Source organism: Corythoichthys intestinalis, chromosome 13 (genome assembly GCF_030265065.1).
Source record: "Corythoichthys intestinalis isolate RoL2023-P3 chromosome 13, ASM3026506v1, whole genome shotgun sequence".
NCBI classification, from domain to species: Eukaryota; Metazoa; Chordata; class Actinopteri; order Syngnathiformes; family Syngnathidae; genus Corythoichthys; species Corythoichthys intestinalis.
The window spans coordinates 17,467,520-17,487,920 of NC_080407.1; the positions used below are offsets into that span (position 1 = coordinate 17,467,520).

Here is a 20,401-nt window from a genome sequence, read left to right on the forward strand (position 1 = left end):
ACCAAGCATTATTGTCCTTTTATCAACAAATTGTGCAAGGTTACCATCGTAATTAGTCGCCCGTGTTTCCCTATCTTTATTACGTGCCTTACAAAGGCAGCGGCAAAGTAGGCCGAGAGCGGCGACCTCCTCGCACACAACCGTGTTTGCACTTTTGTGCGTGCCTGCGCGTTATGATGCCGAATGTGACCTAGTTGTGTTTGGCCCGCGTGCGAGTTTCTAGGCTGCAGGTTACGTTTCGTTGTGATGCACTATTTGCTCCAAGAGAACTGGAGCGCTCGCTTTAGCGGTGGGATTTCTCGCTGGGCTAGCATTCATTCGATATCGACATCTTGACGGAGAGCTAAAAACTGTCTGTTGGGAAGCAATTTGATTGACAACTAAAAGCTAAACTGACAGAGAGCTAGCTGGTGAGCTAGCTAAAGTCATTTAAAACAGTAGAAAAAAGTAATTACCACTTAAAGTGGTATGAAAAAGTAAACCTTTTGGAATTTCTCACATTTCTGCATTAAATCACCATCCGATGTGATCTGATCTTGTCAAAATCACACATGAAAAAACGGTCTGCTTTAACGAAAACCACCTAAATTTTTTAGGTTTTCATATTTGAATGAAGATAGCATTCAAACAATTACAGTAAGGGGAAAATTAAGTCTTTTGTGCATCATGGCTCTGTCAAAAGAGCTGTCTGAAGACCTGCGATCAAGAATTGTCGGTTTGTATAAAGCTGGGAAAGGATACAAAACCATCTCAAAAAGTCTGGATGTTCATCAATTGACAGTCAGAGAAGTTGTCTACAAATGGAGAGTTTGGCACTGTTGCTTCTCTGCCAGAAAGGGCCGTCCACCAAAGATGACACCAAGAGCTCAGCGCAGAATACTCAGAGGTAAAAAAAGAACCCTTGAGTGTCTGCTAAAGACTTACAGAAATCACTGGCATGGTCCAATATCTCAGTGCACACCTCAACCATATGTAAAACTATGGCCAAGATCATGGTCAAGATGTTCATGGCAGGACACTGAGGAAGCCAATGCTGCCTAAAAAAAAAAAAAAAAACATTGTTGCTCGTTTTATGTTCGCAAAAAGGCACTAGGACACTCCACACACGTTTTGGCAAAATATTTTGTGGACTGATGAAACCAAAGTTGAAGTGTTTGGGAGTAACACACAACGTCATGTGTGGAGGAAAAATGGAATAGCTCACCAAAATCAAAACCTCATCCCCACCGTGAAGCGTGGTGGAGAGAGCATCATGATTTGGGGCTGTTTTGCTCCCTTAGGGTCTGGACAACTTGGAATCATTAATCTAAGAATGAATTCAAAAGTTTATCAGGATGCTTTGCAGGAAAACCTGAGGCCGTCTGTCAGGCAGTTGAAGCTAAAAAGAGGATGGATGCTGCAACAAGACAATGATCCAAAACACAGGAGTAAATCAATTTTAGAACGATTTCAGAAGAACAAAATACACGTTCTGGAGTGGCCAAGTCAAAGTCCAGACTTGAACCCCATTGAGATGCTGTGGCATGTTCTAAAGACAGCGACTCATGCCACACATCCCAGGAATCTGACTGAACTACACCAGTTTTGTAGAGAAGAATGGGCCAAGGTTAGTCCTGATCTATGTGCCAGACTGATCTGCAGCTACAGGAATCGTTTTGTTGAAGTTATTGCTGCCTAAGGGGGGCCCACAAAATATTAAATGTGATGGCTCACTTCCTTATTTTTCCCCCTTCTGTCATTCTTTGCATACTATCCTCATTAAAATATGAAAATCTATGAATGTTTGGGTGATTTTAGTCAAAGCAGACACTGTTTTTTCATCTGTGTGGTTTTGACAAATATAAGATCACATTTGATGATTTTATGCAGAAATGTGAGAAATTCTAAAAGGTTCAGATACTTTTTCATAACACTGTATTTTTATTAGTCTTTATTTTTATTTAGGCATCAATCTTGTTTTAATGAGAAACACCAAGCCAACTTTTCGATTTTTAATTTTTATAAATTCTGATCATTCCAATACCGATATTGCACAATGACACCCTTTGGCGTTCGGGTTCTAGCAAATGTGGCCACCAACGTTGTTCTCCCCTATGTGGCAAGCTTTAAGTTGCTTTCTCATCATTATCGGGAATCCCATGTTTGCCCCGCGCCTGGGAAATGGTTGTAACATAATCACTGGGATGACAGCGGCCATCGCCATGGATACGGAGCCACAGGTAAACAACAGAGGTGGTGAGGGGAGGAGTCAAAGCTTACTCTGTACAAGCACAATGACTGCAGTGACTGTAAAACGTGAATTCAAGGGTGTTTAATTCATAATGTTTATCCCTTGTGTTGTTCCGACAGCAGTCTCATAGTGAAATTGGTGCCGAGTAGCCGACACAATTGGCGCATTGATGAGCCCGAGGGTGCAAAACATTCTCATATTTCTTCCAATTCAAAGACTAAGGTCAGCGAAACTGTCACCACACTACAACAGGATCGCTATGTTCAATAATTTGTTTTTATTTTGTTTAAGGATTTAAAAGTCTTGGTGATTTTGTTCACATCTGGTATTGCTGAGTCTTACACAGTGGTACCTCGACATACGATCGCATCGAAATACGATCCTTTCGACATCAGACGTAAAATTTGACTTATTTGTCTAAACATGCTCACACATACACACACCCTACCCGACCACTCTAAGCCACACGGTTGCTAACCATCATATGCTATTGTTTAGCTAAAACTAGATACATTACCAGTTAATACTATTCATCACACAGCCGCTGGAAACAGAAATGTTGTTTATTCCTTCTGCAGGCGACCGGGTGATTGATTTTCGATCCAATTATGATTTTACGACACTTTTCGGGTGTGCGCTGGTCCTCGAGGGAAACACAAGTTTTCCTTAAGGCAAAACACTACCGCTTTTGTCCACCGGCGTCGCTAAAATCGACCAAACTGAGAAGTTATCAAATTTTGCTTTAAGTCGGCAACCTGTGTTTTGAGAGCCACATAGCGCTGCCCTAGTGGCTCCCTGGAGCATTTTCAAAAATGTTTGAAAATGGACAAACATGGTTGAAGGAAATACATTTTTTGTTTTGATAGGGTTTCAGTAGGAGGACAAAAATGACACGAACATTCTTAACATTTTCCAATGCTGGAAAAAATATTTAATTTCAACATTTCTGTCAACGAAGATTTGCGTCATAGCCTGCGACACACGTTTCAGTCAGCAGGCCGGGATGCCAGGCAGATGTTTATTGTAAACTACAAACTGCAATTTCTGGATGAATTACTCTGGGCCTTTGCTGTGTGGGGATACGGATCTTAGCCCCGCCCAGGTTGCTTTGAGGACATTTCGGGGACAACACCAGGTCACTTCCTGTTGATTTGGGGACATTTGGTTTTTTTGTAATTGAAAATGAATGGGAAATTTGGACGTCCATGGCCATCGATGGCAACGACTTACATATGCGTCAGTGGAATCCAAGTACGTTGGCATCAATAGAATTGACAAACATGGCCGTCAATGGCATCTGTCTAAATTGGGTTCAATGCAATATAAATGCCATTGAAAATGAATGGGGAGTTTGGACGTCCATGGCTGTCAATGGAAGCACCCTCCGTAAACGTCAATGGAATCTGGGGCGTTTGGGAGACACGTCCTATTGATATCTGGTCAACCAAGTACGTTGGCATCAATAGAATTGACATACATGGCCGTCAATGACATCCGTCTAAATTGGCTTCAATGGAATGTAAATTCCATTGGAAATAAATGGGAAATTTGGACTTCCATGGCCGTCAATGGCATCGACTTACATCAGGGGTCGCGTTAACCGGATATTTTCCGTCGTTGACCGGTTTTTTAAACCGGTGACGGAAAAAACTGACGTCCGTCCGTCATTTTGACAGGTTGTAATTCACACCCCAGACCACAGGGTGGCGAGTTAGCATATTAATTAGCTATTGTCTCTCTTAATGCATGACGTCATTGGCTCTTCTGTCAGAATATTGTAGCGTCACCGGGGTCTGGCGGCGGCACCGTGATTGACACATCAACGCGAGGTTCTTATTGGTGCACCCGGTGTGCCAGCGCGTCATCCAATTGATGGACAAGATTGCCGCCCAATCACGTCACAACTCCGCCCCCCTGACTGGAGCCCCCATATTGTGTGTCAGCTGTTCATGTTTACACATTACCGCTACGTACATGCCTCCTATTACGGCGTGTTTTTCTGCTCGTTAATATTAATAATCAAAATGGTGAAGGTGTGTGTGGCGGTTGGTTGCTGTAACAGAAAAGATAGACGGAGAGACTTGAAGTTCTACCGTATTCTGAGAGACCCGAGGATGAGAGCGAGATGGACTGCTGTAATTCGACAAGAAATCTGGGCACCAAACGATCACCACAGACTATGTAGTAGTCATTTAGTAGTAGTCGCAACCTCTGACTTACATATGCGTCAATGGAATCCAAGTACATTGGCATCAATGAATTTGAAATACATGGCTGTCAATGGCATCAATGCAATTTACATTCCGTTGGAAGTGAATGGGAAATTTGAACGCTGCATCCCATTAAAAATGAATGGGAAAGTTTTTGGCAAATTTTCAGGGAACCGAAATTTTTTTCCAAATTCTGTACGCCACTTTTATGCCCCTCACCGTCCCATAATTTTATGTGATTTGGTCAAGAATTGTAGGACTACATACATTTTGAAAATTTGTTTTTTTTTTTTCAAAAAATCGGCGTTTCCGGGCGAACGGAAAAATTTTCTGGGTCGTTCGAAAAAAGTCCAGAATGTAGTGGGCAGTCTGAACTGTCAAGTCTCCCGAATTGGAATATATGCAACAATTACGTCAGGAAAGAGCGAGAGAGACAGGGCGCTACGGTAGCGATGCACCTGTGCGTTAGCGCCTAGCTTGCCTTGAACATGGCTTTTGAGGAAGGATCAGGCTCAAAACAGTCATAAAAAAAATAAAATGGGTTGAGGATAAGCCTGAGAATGCTCGTTTTTCTTTCTGCTCCATATGAGCAAGATTGCTTACACGGCCAAGAGTCGGGGCAAACCGTCTGTATGTGTGTGTGTCATGCACAGACAGTGCGTGCATGCTATCGATCCATATAAAGTTTGAAAATTGAAAAAAAAAGATTTGACAAAAAAATCGGATTTGTGCGTTAAGACCTGCGGTATGAACCTACCCTTAGCGCAAAAAATAGATTTAAGAAGTGGATTTCATCACCAAACTCCACTACTGCTGCAAGTTTTGTTGAAAGCCGGGGGATAATGGCATGATAAAGTGTGGGAAACCGTTCACAGATGGCGAGTACATGAAGGAGACGTTCGTCAACATATCAGAACACCTATTTGCAGACTTCAAAAACAAATCCGAGATAATAAAGAAAATCAAATGCCCAGATAAGGGGCATGTTTTGCAAGTTCCATTGTTGTTTTTCGACACCTCAAAATAAAAACATCAAAAATCAGATTTCTTTGTTGCATTTCTATCATTTCAAAAAATCAATGAAACAATTAATATTGTCATGAAGTTAATTTTGAGGTGGCATCATAAAACAGAGTAGTCACGTGCACCACGTTGGATGCATTGCAGGGAAAATAAACATTAAATCATGAAGGCTCATTATCTATCTTTAGCCGACTTACACATTTTAATAGTAGGCTAATATAGCTAATCCAAATACATACAGTAAGTGCTGCCTTCATTATGAGGCTTATTTAAGGCTTTTAATTTTTTTGGTCCAATTTTCAACATTTTGGGTTGCCGACCCCAGCTTTAAGTGATCGGCTGGATTGTCGAGTCTAGCCGCTAGCATTTGGTAGCGTCGATGAACTGTGAGGTCAACTTCCAGAAAGCATCTAATCAAAAACACACTCCTGCTGAAATCCTCTCTCAGGCTGAGCTAAAGGCCTTTTGTTACTATCCAACTGGTTCGCAACTTCTCTGACTAACTCTAAAAGTGATGCTACTGAATGCTAGCGCAGCTAGCCACACTCTACGATCTAGCCAATCCCTTAACTGACCTCGCCTCATGTATTTGATTGACAGTGCACACTTCATTATGCTGGAAAACGACTTTATGAAATAAAAAGGCCATTGTGGAAAAAGACATTATGAAAAAAATGACTGTGAAAAAGGCTTTTTATCTTGTAAGCTCTAATTGGGCTGAAAAACATCATGAAATGCTGGAAAGGCTGATGTGGAAAAAGGAATTATGAAATTCAAAAATGTGAAAAACGCTTTTTATCTTGTAAAATCTCATTGTGCTGAAAAATGACATTATTAAATGAAAAGGCTACTGTGGAAGATGGCATTATGATATAAAAAAATGACAGTGAAAAATGCTTTTTATCTTGTAAAATCCTTACCTAATAATATGACCTTATTTTACAATTTGAGAGCCATATCACACAATTTGTCAATTATTTATCAAAATGGTATTAATGTCAAATTTTTTTCTTTTAATTTCATTTTGACCCTTTTGGGGTTCGCACCTCTCATAAGCCATGTCTACACGTTGTAGGGTATTTGGCAAAAAATTACATTTTCTACGGTTTAGCCTACCATCCACACGCACATTTAAGCGAGGGTTATTGAAAACTGCACCCACAGTGAAGATGTGCGAATTCCACGTTTGTGGCGCCACCATGAGGACACTGATAACCGAAGATTTAACTGTGGAAACGTCACTGGCTACGACAAACTTTGTCCCTACGTCACACACTCGCTACATTCACTAACAGACTAACATTGTACTTGGACATATTTACGTAAAACAAACGCTAACTGCATGTTTTTTTTTTTTTTTTTTTGCTTTTAACCAAGAATCGAGACTGTTTTACGTCCATAAAAGCTCTGTTTACATCAGGCGGCTGCTAGCTACAGTCACGTACAGACTAGCATTGTACTTCGACATATTTCCGTAAAATAAACACGAGCTGTACATTTTTTTTTTTTTTTTGCTTTCAACCAAGAATCGAGACTATTTTTCCGTCCGTATTTATAAAAAATTGGGGGATTTAAGCATTTATTCACAAGACTTTTCACCGGAAAAGCTCTGTTTACATCAGGCGGCTGCTAGCTACAGTCACTAACAGACTAGCATTGTACTTCGACATATTTACGTAAAATAAACGCTAACTGCACTTTTTTTTTTTGCTTTTAACCAAGAATTGAGACTGTTTTACGTCCATATCTATGAAGAATTTGGGCATTTAAGCATTTATTCACAAGAATTTTCACTGGAAAAGCTCTTTTTACATCAGGCGGCGGCTTGCTACATTCACTATCGGACTAGCATTGTACTTCGACATATTTACGTAAAATAAACGCTAAATGCACGGTTTTTTTTGCTTTTAACCAAGAATCGAGATTCTCTTACGTCCGTACCTATGAAGAGTTCGGGGATTTAAGCACAATAATTTTCACCGAAAAAGCTCTGTTTACATCAGGCGGGCGCTAGCTACATTCACTAACAGACTAGCATTGTACTTTGACGTATTTACGTAAAATAAATGCTTACTGCACATTTATTTATTTATTTATTTTGCTTTTAACCAGAAACGAGACTGTTTTACGTCCATATCTATAAAGAATTTGGGGATTTAAGCATTTATTCACAAGAATTTTCACCGGAAAAGCTCTGTTTACATTAGGCGGCTGCTAGCCACAGTCACTAACAGACGAGCATTGAACTTCGACATATTTCCGTAAAAAAAATGCTAGCTGTACATTTTTTTTGCTATCAAACAAGAATCGAGACTATTTTTCCATCCATATCTATAAAAAATTGGGGGATTTAAGCATTTATTCACAAGAATTTTCACCGGAAAAGCTCTGTTTACATCAGGCGGCTGCTAGCGACCGTCACGAACAGACTAGCATTATACTTTGATATAAACGCTGTCTGCGCGGTTTTTTTTTTTTAACCAAGAATCGAGACTGTTTTACATCCATATCTATAAAAAATTCGGGGATTTAAGCACTTATTCACAAGAATTTTCACAGGAAAAGCTCTGTTTACATCAGGGGGGCGCTAGCTACATTCACTAAAAGACTAGCATTGTACTTCGACATATTTACTGTGACGGCCCTGGCCGTTTAATGGTTAATTTTCTGAGGTTCTTCCAGTCAGCTGATCGTCGCCTCCACCAGCTGGCTGCTTCCCCTCCCACTGTGACGGAAGCTGATCGACGCAGGACGGACCAACGACGTCGCCGCAGCTGATTGGCCAAGAAAAAGGCGCCAAGCTTCATAAACCTGCCGCTGTCAACGTTCTAGGAGGTCGCAATTTGGCAGCATTCTGTCGCGTTCCTCCCCGCTAGCTATTTGCTCGCCATTCACGCTCGTTTGCATTTTGATCGCTAGTTTGATACACTCCCGCTTTTTCGGTGAGGTCTTTTGTGTTTATTCGTTATTGGATCGTTTTTGTTCACCACTGTAAATAAGAGCACTGAAGCAAGTAAGGGTAAGTCGCCATTTCTGTTCAACCCGTTTTCTCCTGTTTTGTATAGAGTAGGAAGTTAGGTTAGAAGCTGTCTTTTCTTTGTTCCTTTTACATGATCAGGGCTTAGTTAGCGGGTGGGGTTTAAGTGTAGTTGCTTTTGTTTGTTGTTTTGGCCTGGGCTTACCCTGAAGTCACGCTTCCTCGGCATTTTGTACATATTCATTGCGAGTTTGATTATTGTGTAAATAAATTTGTGTCCACTTGTCCATTTGTGTGGATTGTTTTATGTTACGCCTTTCGCGAGCCATCTTTGGCACGTAACATTACGTAAAATAAACGCTAACTGCACGTTTCTTTTTTTTCTTTTAACCAAGAATCGAGACTGTTTTACATCCATATCTATAAAGAATTCCGGGATTTCAGCATTTATTCACAAGAATTTTCACTGGAAAAGATCCGTTTCCATCAGCCGGCTGCTAGCTAGTCACCAACAGACTAGCATTGTACTTCGACATATTTACGTAAAATAAACGCTAACTGTACGTATTTTTTGCTTTTAACCAAGAATTGAGACTGTTTTACGTCCATAACTATAAAAAATTTGAGGATTTAAGCATTTACTCATGAGAATTTTCAACAAAAAAATCTCTTTGTGATTCCACTCGGTCGGGTTTGACGGCCTCGCCAACAATGCAGGCCCCCAATGTATCTGCCCTGTGCCCCGTCAACACATTATGAAGTCTATGCTATCAGTTTAATGAAGGATTTAGCATAGGTTTTTGGGCTGTTGAACGATTAATCAAATTGTAATGTACTCTAATGGAAAAAACCCGCTCGACATACGACCATTTCAGCTTACAAACCAGGTTCTGGAACGAATTAAATCCCGATGTAGCGGTCCTACTGCATTACTTTCAGTACAAAATAATATAATTTCAGTTCCCAAACATTCTTGGAACGCCAATGTTCATCCCTGACTGTACCATCCCCTTTTGAGTACAGATTCCCAAGCTGTTCACGGTCATATATTCTCATGGTGAAAGTACAGTTATAACACTCCCATACATTCCTGGTTGCTGCACTGAACCTCAAGTGGTTGCCGCATACCTGTGGCCAACGCTGGCCCTTTAATCGAGAAGGCGCGCCAGATTTTGCTGTTAAAACACTTTTTTCCCCCTTAATCTTGGCATTTACTATGCGAGCCTCGCTTGCGTTAACCGAAACCGAAATGGAAAGATGTAGCAGGGAACCACCACAAGAATATCAAAATGAATTTTTAATACGCACGTGAGTCGTCTTCGGGATCGTCCAAACAAAGCCTGACTGACAGGGGAGTCCTTCAACCGTGACGGCAATCATTCTTCCTTTTCACCTGTTTGTTGGGAGGTCACGGCCGGCTGGGTTGGGATCCCAGCATGCATTGTGCCATAGAAGAAACTGACGCATTCGCCATTCTAAAACGTCGTACTTCAATTATCGGGAAAAAAACGCGACTAGTTTGGAGGAATCTGACCTGGACTCTTCTCAACATGATTATCAAATGACTTGATAACGTCATGGCTTGTTTTCAGTTTTTGAAAATGCTTTAGTGCACAAATTTTAGCAGCATGGCATCCAGTTTTGATGACTCACCATAAAACGCAAACCTCTAATGACCAAACGCTTTGTTGTTGCTGTTCTTTTGGATCACCCAAAGATCCCTTTGTGCTTCAACATGTGCCCTCATAAAAACGCCTCGACATTTTGTCTCCGTGCACTTACCATGTTTACGGCGTAGATACACGGTGTTCCTCAGAACAAAGAGTTCCTTCACGGTAAGCAGCAGGTTCCCTCTAGCCACGTCCTCTGCTGGCAGTGGTGGAGTTTTTAATGAACACCAGGACTAGGCAGGAGGTCTCCAGAATGAGCAGAAAGCATCTACACAAGTACAAAAAACATTAAAAAATGGGACACAACAGCCAGAAGAGTTGACAATTTGACTTTAAGACACGAAAACATTAAAAAACACATACTCATATTTCTTGAGGGTTTTGGGATCTTCTAGACGAGTTCTTCCACACCAAACTCGCCCATGTTTTTTTGGACTGGAACAGAAAATTTCACACAAATAATGTCATTTTTTTGATGATCGCCGCCAGTGTCAGGCAATGAACTCATTTGAGGACAAATACAAACAAGCCGTTACAGAAACAGGAAGGTTGTTGACAAAGTTGTTCTCTTTCACTAAAATCTTATGAGAACAAAAAAAAATGCCATTGATTGAAATATCTCTAATATTGAGTACATGTTTCGACCTACGGAGGGCGCCATGTTTTATGCGCGCAATGGACGCTCGGGGTGATGACATACACTGCTTTCTCACAGAAAATGAGTGCAATTACAAATGCTTTGGTCGTAATAACTTTATTAATTTTGCTTGCAATAAAAAAACACAAAAGAGACCGGAAAAAATTAAATCATTATCATTTTACACGAAACTCTAAAAATGGGCCAGACAAAACTATTGGCACTCTTTGAAAAATCATGTGATGCTTCTCTAATTTGTGTAATTAACAGCAAGGGTTAATCACCTGTGGCACATAACAGGTGTTGGCAATAACTAAATCACACGTGCAGCCAGTTAAAATGGATTAAAGTTGACTCAACCTCTGTCCTGTGTCCTTGTACAGTGGGGCAAATAAGTATTCAGTCAACCACTAATTTTGCAAGTTCTCCCACTTGAAAATATTAGAGAGCCCTGTAATTGTCAACATGGGTAAACCTCAACCATGAGAGACAGAATGTGTGAGGGGGGGGGCGGGGGGGGGGGGGACAGAAAATCACATTGTTTGATTTTTAATGAATTTATTTGCAAATCATGGTGGAAAATAAGTATTTAGTCAATACCAAAAGTTCATCTCAATACTTTGTTATGTGCCCTTTGTTGGCAATAACGGAGGCCAAACGTTTTCTGTAACTCTTCACAAGCTTTTCACACACTGTTGCTGGTATTTTGGCCCATTCCTCCATGCAGATCTCCTCTAGAGCAGTGATGTTTTGGGGCTGTCGTTGGGCAACACGGACTTTCAACTCCCTCCTCACCCCATGGCGTCAAAATGATAACAAGAATGGTGAGCAAAAATCCCAGAACCACACGGGGGGACCTAGTGAATGACCTACAGAGAGCTCGGACCGCAGTAACAAAGGCTACTATCAGTAACACAATGCGCCGCCAGGGACTCAAATCCTGCACTGCCAGACATGTCCCCCTGCTACAGCCAGTACACGTCCAGGCCTGTCTGCAGTTCGCTAGAGAGCATTTGGATGATCCAGAAGAGGACTGGGAGAATGTGTTATGGTCAGATAAAACCAAAATAGAACTTTTTGGTGGAAACACAGGTTCTCGTGTTTGGAGGAGAAGGAATACTGAATTGCATCCGAAGAACACCATACCCACTGTGAGGCATGGGGGTGGAAACATCATGCTTTGGGGCTGTTTTTCTGCAAAGGCACCAGGACGACTGATCTGTGTAAAGGAAAGAATGAATGGGGCCATGTATCAAGAGATTTTGAGTGAAAATCTCCTTCCATCAGCAAGGGCATTGAAGATGAGACGTGGCTGGGTCTTTCAGCATGACAACGATCCCAAACACACAGCCAGGGCAACAAAGGAGTGGCTTCGTAAGAAGCATTTCAAGGTCCTGGAGTGGCGTAGCCAGTCCCCAGATCTCAATCCCATAGAAAATCTGTGGCGGGAGTTGAAAGTCCTTGTTGCCCAACGACAGCCCCAAAATATCACTGCTCTAGAGGAGATCTGCTTGGAGGAATGGGCTAAAATACCAGCAACAGTGTGTGAAAAGCTTGTGAAGAGTTACAGAAAACATTTGGCCTCCGTTATTGCCAACAAAGGATACATAACAAAGTATTGAGATGAACTTTTGGTACTGACCAAATACTTATTTTCCACCATGATTTGCAAATAAATTCATAAAAAATATGACAATGTGATTTTCTGTTTTTTTCCCCCACATTCTGTCTCTCATGGTTGAGGTTTACCCATGTTGACAATTAAAGGCCTCTCTAATATTTTCAAGTGGGAGAACTTGCACAATTAGTTTTTTTTTTTTTATTATATGCAAAGCAAATGACCGTGTAAGGTGCTAGTCACGTGATCTGTTCAAAAAATAATTTTGATCTATTATAAAAATATATTTTTTTGTTCATTTCATTCATTTTTGTTGCAGTTTTTTTGCTTTACAACTTTTATATATATAGGGAAGTAAATTACATACAATGACACTTTTCGGCCACCAGGAGGGACCATGCCCCCCCTTAAAATCCGCTTATGGTGACCTACTAGTTAAATTAACTTTGAAAATGGTATAAAAACAAAAACATAAAGAGGGTTTTTAATATCAAATTATTTTAATTCATAATAACGTTTATCTGTTAACTATAAATCTTTCTATCCGTGGATTCCTTTAAGAGTTCAACTGACAAAATTACTTTGTGCTCGACGTCATCAATAGCAGCCGACGATTTACAGACCAAAGCGCTATTTGAGCGACACACATATGTGAACATCAAAGTACCAATTACGCAAACGCGACCGCTTTAAAGTTAAGCGGTTTGTAAACAAAACCAGTTGTTCAATTAGCTCGTGAACGCACCGCAATACGGTAGCGTTATTGCTAACGCTATCATGTTTACGAACGCCTTTTTTAGCACAATTTAATGACCGTGCGCTTGATTAATATGTCCACTATCGCTTCATAAGTCATCAAAGTCATTATTCATAAATCATATTCGGTCCAAGAAACGGAAATTAATAAATAAAAACGACGATAAGTGCGAGCGGTATACCTAGCAAGCGGTCCGGTTCGGCAATCAATCAGCACCACCTGCGCTCCTCACGTGACCACACCTGGATGAAAAAAGTGTTTTATATATATATTTTTTTCTTTTACAACTGGTTTTGTGTTTGTTATTTCACACACGTTTATAACACATTTGCCAAATTGCTAACTCGTTCATTCTAATAGCAGCGTGTCCTTAAAACAGGGTCACATTTATGGACACTCGTACATTGAGAAACAAAGACGCTAGTGTTAAGTGTAGTATCACTCGATCGCACCAGTGCATTCTCCTTTCTCGTCTTTTCCTCTTCTCCACGCCGCAGACTGTGCTGCCTGTGTGGGTTGACACCCACCGTCCCATCTGCGCCCACCGGGGCCCCAGGAGTCCATCTGGCATCTTCCTCTTGTGTCTGGCGACTTGTCACCTAACGAAAGTCGCTTGAACTTGTCGGAACTGCTTTGCATACTCACTGTTCGCAGTTATAACTCATTCATTGCCATTGATGGAAATAAAAAAAAAAAACGTTTAGGATTTATGCGGAAGAGCGTTGGCGAGCAGGACTTAAATGCTTTTTTGGGTTGCACCTGAACGCAACACGCTCGTTTGTTTTGGATGTTAGCTGCATAGCACGTTAAGACTTAAGAGTGTTTAAAAGAAGACTATTTGGCCTTTTTTTTTTTTTTTTTATATTTATGTCAATATTTTACTTGTGTTTATGTTTGTCTGGTATATTCAGTTTCAAAGTGTCACTGAGTGTCGTGAGAGGGACTTTGAAATTAAATATTACTACTTGTATTATGACCTCCACCATTTTGGGTTCCAAGATACCTCATTTTCACACCAGTCACAATAATCACACCAGTTTTTTTCAGTACATAAAAGTGGGACTTTAATTGAAAATTTAGTATAAAAAAAAAAAAAATAGCAATATCCATCCTTTGGAGCCCCGAGTGGCAACAGTGAGCCCGAAGGTGTCGAATGTGGCGAGGCTGTGTTAAAACTGCAATTGTTTAGCTTCCCAAACAACTGAAAAAAACTTCAACTTGAAAGTACAGAACTTGGATTTAAATTCCAAAGTAGTTAAATAACATTCAAAATGCTTTCAAATTTAAGTAAACTTGTTTTATTCTGCTTAACATCGACAACTGTCAGTGCATCCTCCACAATCTAAAAAAAAAAAAATTGTCGATATGTAAAAATAAGTTAGGAATGCAAACTAAAGGCCAAGTAGGATATGCAAAAAAACTCATTTTTTAAAGGGAGGGGAGTTTAAGCATAGACAATAAATAAAATAAATAACCACTGAATGTGGAATGTCTACACGTTTACAAATAAATTAAATGCAAATGAAGGAAAAAAAAAAAAAACACACTAAAAGAGGCCGAACACACTGTACAATATTCGCCCGAAAAGAAAAAATAAACAACATAGGTGATGAATATTGCATTGATTGTGCATTTCACATCCCGCGGAGGGTCTCCGGGGACGGGAGGGGGCGTGACGTGTCGAGCTGTGAAATGGCGGGAGGCGAACGGCCTCGCAACAGAGCGGGAGAACGAGAGAAAGGCAGAACGGGGTCGCGAGTCGAGGTGTACGTGTGTTAACATGTTGTAGACATTCAGAAAAAGACAGGATCCAGTTTCCAAAAAAACACCTGTTCAGGCTATAGAGTGAGTGAGTGAGCAGCTTCGAAGAGTGATGTGTTTCAAGTATTCCGTTCTCTCCTCTCTTAATGCTCGTGCAGCCTCTCCGCTGGGGGCAAACTTGGCTTGTCGTGTCGAGTCCGACCGAAACAACGGTTGAGATGAAAAAGCCCCCAGAAAAAAGCAGCGTTCCAAAAAAAGGCACTCCAAAATTAAACTTTTTAAACATTGAATTAAAAAAAAAAAAAAAACAACAACAAATGTTTGTCCAAAGCTCTATGAGAGCATCCATATCTGAGTAAGAAGGCTTTTGCATTAACTAGCCTTCTAACAAAAGAAAAAAAAAAAAAAAATTTGAGAAGGGGAATAGTGCTGGTAAGACCACCCGGACAGCAAAATACTCCCCTTTATATGAACGAAAACAGGAAACAAGGAAGGGGGGGGGGGTGTAAGATGAAGCAACAAAAGTTGTTGAACAGAACAAGTCCGTGGCCATTGAACAGCCAGCTGGGCCACAGTGTACCCACCCCCTCCAAAAAACAGTCTTTCAGAGCACTTCTTAAAAGTTCTCCTTGCTCGAAGTTGTGCTCGACGACGAATCGATGGCGATGGTCCGGAGGCGGATTTCGCCACCGGCGGGTTCTTCGGGGCTGGACTCGGGCGCTTGGGCCGTCGTCCGCATCCACGGGTGGTCGCCGATCTGCTCCAGTGTGGGCCGGTCGGAAGGTCGCAGAGCCAGGCACCATTTGATCAGCTGCTGGCACTCTGTGTCATCAAGAGATATGAAAAAAATGAGCCAAAAGTCAACTCATTCACAATTTTCATCTTAATAACATCTCGAAACGATGAATCTACAACCAAAACAACTCATTTACTACTAGAAACAGCAAATTATGGAGAAATTACTCTGGGTCTTTGCTGTGTGGAGATACAGATCTTAGCCCCGCCCAGGTATGTTTGGGGACATTTCGGGGACAATATAAGGTCACTTTCCTGTTGCATTGGGGAAATTTGGGGGGCGTGTCCTGGTCATATCATGTCACGTGGGGACATTTGGGGGGGCGTGTCCTATTGATATCTGGTCATTTCCTGTTGATTTGGGGACTTTTTTTTTTGCCATTGAAAATGAATGGGTAATTTGGACGTCCATAGCAGTCAATGGCATCGACAAACATGGCAATCAATGGGATTAAACAAAGTAAATGCCACTGAAAATGAATGGGAATTTTGGACGTCCCTGGCCGTCAATGGCATCGACATCCATATGTGTAAATGGAATCAAAAGTACACTGGCATCAATAGAATTTATATACATGGCCATCAACGGCATCTGACTAAATTGTCCTCAATTTAATGTTAATGCCATTGGCAATGAATGGGGAAATTTGGACGTCCATGGGCGACAATGGCATTGACATCCATATGCGTCAATGGAATTGGGGTCATTTGTTTTTTTGCCATTGAAAATGAATGGGAAATTTGGACTTCCATGGCCGTCAATGGCATCGACTTCCATATGTGTCAATGGAATTCAAGTACATTGGCATCAATAGAATTGACATCCATGGCAGTCAATGGCTTATGTCTAAATTGGCTTCAATGCAATGTAAATGCCATGGGAAATGAATGGAAAATTTGGACGTCCATGACCGTCAATGGAGTCCAAGTACATTGGCATCAATAGCATTGACATACATGGCCGTCAATGGCAAGGACGTGCATAGCCCTCATTTGCGTTTGTGTACTTGTGCGTCAATGCAACGCGAATGACATTGGAAACTAATGGGAAATTTGGACGTCTATGGCCGTCAATGGCATCGACTTACATATGCATCAATAGATTCAATATACATGACTGTCAATGGCATTAATGGAATGTAAATTCCATTGGAAGTCAATGGGAAATTTGAACCAACGTTGCATCCTATTAAAAATGAATGGCAAAGTTTCTGGCAAATTTCCGGGGAACAGTAAAAATTTTTTTTTTTCCAAATTCTGTATACAACTTGTATGCCCCCTGGAATTTTTTATGTCCAAATTATGTGATTTGGTCAAAAACTGTAGGACTAGATACATTTTGAAACTCCCCCCCCAGAAAATCGCCATTTATATTGAACAAAAAATAATCTAGGTTAAAGTGCAGATCAACACTATCTTGGACTTTGCAAAGCAGAGACCCAGATAATTAGCTACCACTCATCGCCGCTAGGAGGCGACACAGTCAACCTATATTTGGCTGGCACTCACCGGCTGAAACCCTCCTTCTGAAGTACAGTCTCCCCCTGAGAATCTCCTCGTCCTGCTCGAAGGGAATGTCGCCGCAGACCATGTCGTAAAGAAGCACGCCGAGCGACCACACAGTGGCGGAGCGGCCGTGGTATCTGTGGTAACGGATCCACTCGGGTGGGCTGTACACGCGGGTCCCTAAAAAATGCACAAAAAACAGGAATGGGTTAGTTCAGCGTCATTGATTATGATTAAAACTCTCCAAGTGTTTGTCCCTCATTGACGTCATTGATATCCATTGACGTTTTTTTAAATCAAAGACGCTCCCTGTACAACCACAACAAACTAGCCACCCCCTCCCTTCCCACCACAACAGAGAAGGAAACGTGATCCGATCATGTGACGCCTCGATTCGGGTGTCACAACAAACACGTTACGTGGCACTCTTGACTTACGCCGTGCACTTTCCAAAGCCAGCAACGCACGAAAACGACAACCGTGCGTCACGGATTTGTCACCAATATATATTTATGACGTGAGGAAATCCCTCCGCCCCCAAAATACACCTCCGCGCCTGAAAATAGCACGCAACATCAAGGGCAAACCCCCGAAAAAGCTTACCGTCAAAGTCGGTGTAGACGGTGTCCTTGAGTATGGCCCCGGAACCGAAGTCGATAAGCTTGAGCTCCCCGGTTCGGAGGTCCACCAGCAGGTTCTCGTCTTTAATGTCCCGGTGCACCACCCCGCAGCTGTAGCAATGCCGCACCGCTTCCAGGACTTGGCGGAAGAACCCCTTAGCCTCGTCCTCTTCCAGGGCGCCTTTCTCGGTTATGAAGTCGAACAAGTCCTTGACGAGCTCCGGCCTCTCCATAACCATGAGCCAACCGTCGGCGCGCTCGTAATAATCCAGCAATTTGATAACTCCGCGAAAAGATGAGCTGACCTTCTTCAGGAGGAGGATTTCGAGCGGGACCATATTTCCGTTCTGAGGTGGAAAAAAATCCCGTTACAAACAGCTACGAACGTTTCATAAACATAAAAATAAAACACTTACAATCGAGCCCCATTCGGTGACTCGCTCCTTAGCGACGTGTTTTATCGCCACCTAGTAGAAAACACACGAAAAATAAACATTTAATCACTTAATTATACGTTAAAGTTGGAATTTTACACCCCCGGGTCCGCGACTTACCGGTGCCCCGTCAGAGAGCCTGTTTCCGGCGTACACGGTGCCGAAGCCTCCGCTCCCCAGCACGGAGCCTACCTGGTACACCTTTTCGAATGGTTCTTTCTCCACTTTCACTGTTTTTCGAAAAAATAACGACAAAATGATTTAAAAACTAACCATTTGAAATTCAACCGTTAACTCTTCCCCCCGCCTTTTATGCGTTACCTACCCGGTTGAAGCTGTAATTTCACTGGTAGGTGGTCCATGCTCGAAGGGTTGCAAATGTGGGAAAATGACCCTAACTTTGACAGCAACATATTAAAAAAAAACAAAAACAAAAAGACTCACAAAAAAGCAGGTGTTTGTTATCCAAAGGCAGCCAAGTTGAGGTTTCTAGAAAGTGACTGAAGGGGTTCGGGCGCCGTCTAAATAGTGGTGTTGACCGTCTTGCAGTGCGCCAACTCGGCCGCACCGCGCCCGTCCAATTCGTGTCACGACAGTGAAGTCGCACACCGGTGCCCGAAAACCAACATGAAAGTAGGTTGAAGTGCCGCTGACGACGAATAAAAGTCCCAAGAAACACCACGCGTGGATTCCTGACTTAACTGAAATCGCACGCGAGTTTAACAGATGAGTATATCCTCCGCAAAGTGTTGTTGTTATCCTGAGCAGTTGCCGCTGTCTGAGCTTTGACGCGGTTTCCCAGAGCCAATATTTTGACGCGCAGTAGGACGTTAGATATCCCTCCGCCTCCAATACTGCTCGACGGTTTCACTCAAATAGAGCCGATAAACACCCACCTACCGCTGAACACGCGTCTAAAGACCCTCTCTCGAAAAAACGTGCGATTTAAACACATTTTGACTCAAAAACATCCTCGTAAAATCGATTTGCATCCCGGGACTACTTTCTGATAGTACTAGACGCGCAAGAATCTCGTCTGGGAGATTTGCACTACTTCACTATTCACTCGGAGGCGGCAACCAATCAGATGTCGTATATAAATACTAGGCTCTGGGCGCTGGCCAATCAGGTAAAAGTTGTTGTAATAAAGCAGACGTTTGAGTGCACGTGGCGGCAATTTTGGGTTGCCCTCCCCTTTATTTGTATCCTCCACCCGCCCCGATGCAGCTCTGCAGCAAGAGACAGACAGTCTGCTTGGAAAAGAAAAGCTCATTTTGTCGACAACCCATAGCAAATTACTCATAAACATGTCTCCCCACTGTTCTTTGTTCAGGGGTGTGTGGAGCCCAAATATACAGTACAGTAAACCACTCAGCAACGCAAATGAGCCAGTAATTGTCAGTAACAATGTTTGCTAACGTTGAGGTGTGCAAATGTATTGATTAAATCGTATGAATATTCACATACAAAGCTTGCACGACACCTACACTGGTATGAAAAAGTATCTGAACCTTTTGGAATTTCTCACATTTCTGCACTAAATCACCATCAAATGTGATCCGATCTCTGTCAAAATCACACAGATGAAAAGACTGCTTTAACTTAAACCACCCAAACATTTATAGGTTTTCATATTTTAATGAGCGTATTAGGCAAACAATGACAGGAGGGGGAAAAATAAATAACTGAACCATCAAATTTAATATTTTGTATTCTCGAGTGGCCGTACGTCCGGAATTATGCGAGGGAATTCACTTGTCCCTCCCACCTGAACGCGACACACTCGAGTGCGTTTGAAACTCTCTGCACTGAGAGTTAAAGCACGACACTAAACACTAAATGTGTTATAAGCATTCATGAATGCTCATGACAGTGTCATGTGTCAGCGCCACTGTCAAATAAAGAGTTACCAAAGACCATAACAAGCAATTAATGAAACAACTAGAACAGTAACTGAAGAAATAATTAGCAGAGAACATGAATTTTTATTGTTATTTACATCTGCAGCGCTACAATGCATGCTAGGAGGCATGTTAGACCACAACAGTGTTGACAGCAGGTGGCAGTGGAGGTTGACCGTCGCCCCAAGGGAGTAGTGATGGCAAAATGAAGCTTCTTGAAGCAATGAAGCTTTGCAGCCAGTTGGTTCAAAGCTTCATGGGG

The 20,401-nt window shown here is 41.9% G+C and overlaps 2 protein-coding genes across 8 annotated transcripts in view; both read right to left on the reverse strand.

The window, feature by feature from the left end:
* Positions 1–14,015, reverse strand: part of ptpn12 (protein tyrosine phosphatase non-receptor type 12) — a 177,083-nt gene extending 163,068 nt beyond the window's left edge. For 5 of the 7 annotated variants that reach the window (XM_057853850.1, XM_057853851.1, XM_057853845.1 and 2 more), the window contains exons 1-4: positions 13,575–14,015; positions 13,304–13,364; positions 10,474–10,545; positions 10,223–10,378 (exon numbers count right to left, since the gene is read on the reverse strand). In XM_057853850.1, the coding sequence (XP_057709833.1) occupies positions 10,223–10,225 (3 nt within the window). In that variant the 5' untranslated portion in view covers positions 10,226–10,378; positions 10,474–10,545; positions 13,304–13,364; positions 13,575–14,015. Of the gene's footprint in view, positions 1–10,222; positions 10,379–10,473; positions 10,546–13,303; positions 13,383–13,574 lie in introns of those variants that run through there. The other 2 variants (XM_057853847.1, XM_057853846.1) reach the window with 2 other exon arrangements.
* Positions 14,016–14,159: 144 nt separating this feature from the next.
* On the reverse strand, positions 14,160–19,313 carry LOC130927808 (serine/threonine-protein kinase pim-3-like). The gene is made up of 6 exons (XM_057853853.1): positions 18,564–19,313; positions 18,359–18,468; positions 18,221–18,271; positions 17,788–18,151; positions 17,188–17,364; positions 14,160–15,705 (listed from the first exon to the last, which is right to left on the reverse strand). The coding sequence occupies exons 1-6, from the start codon at positions 18,649–18,651 to the stop codon at positions 15,500–15,502; spliced, it is 996 nt and encodes a 331-aa protein (XP_057709836.1). The 5' UTR covers positions 18,652–19,313; the 3' UTR covers positions 14,160–15,499.
* Between the last annotated feature and the right edge of the window lie 1,088 nt (positions 19,314–20,401).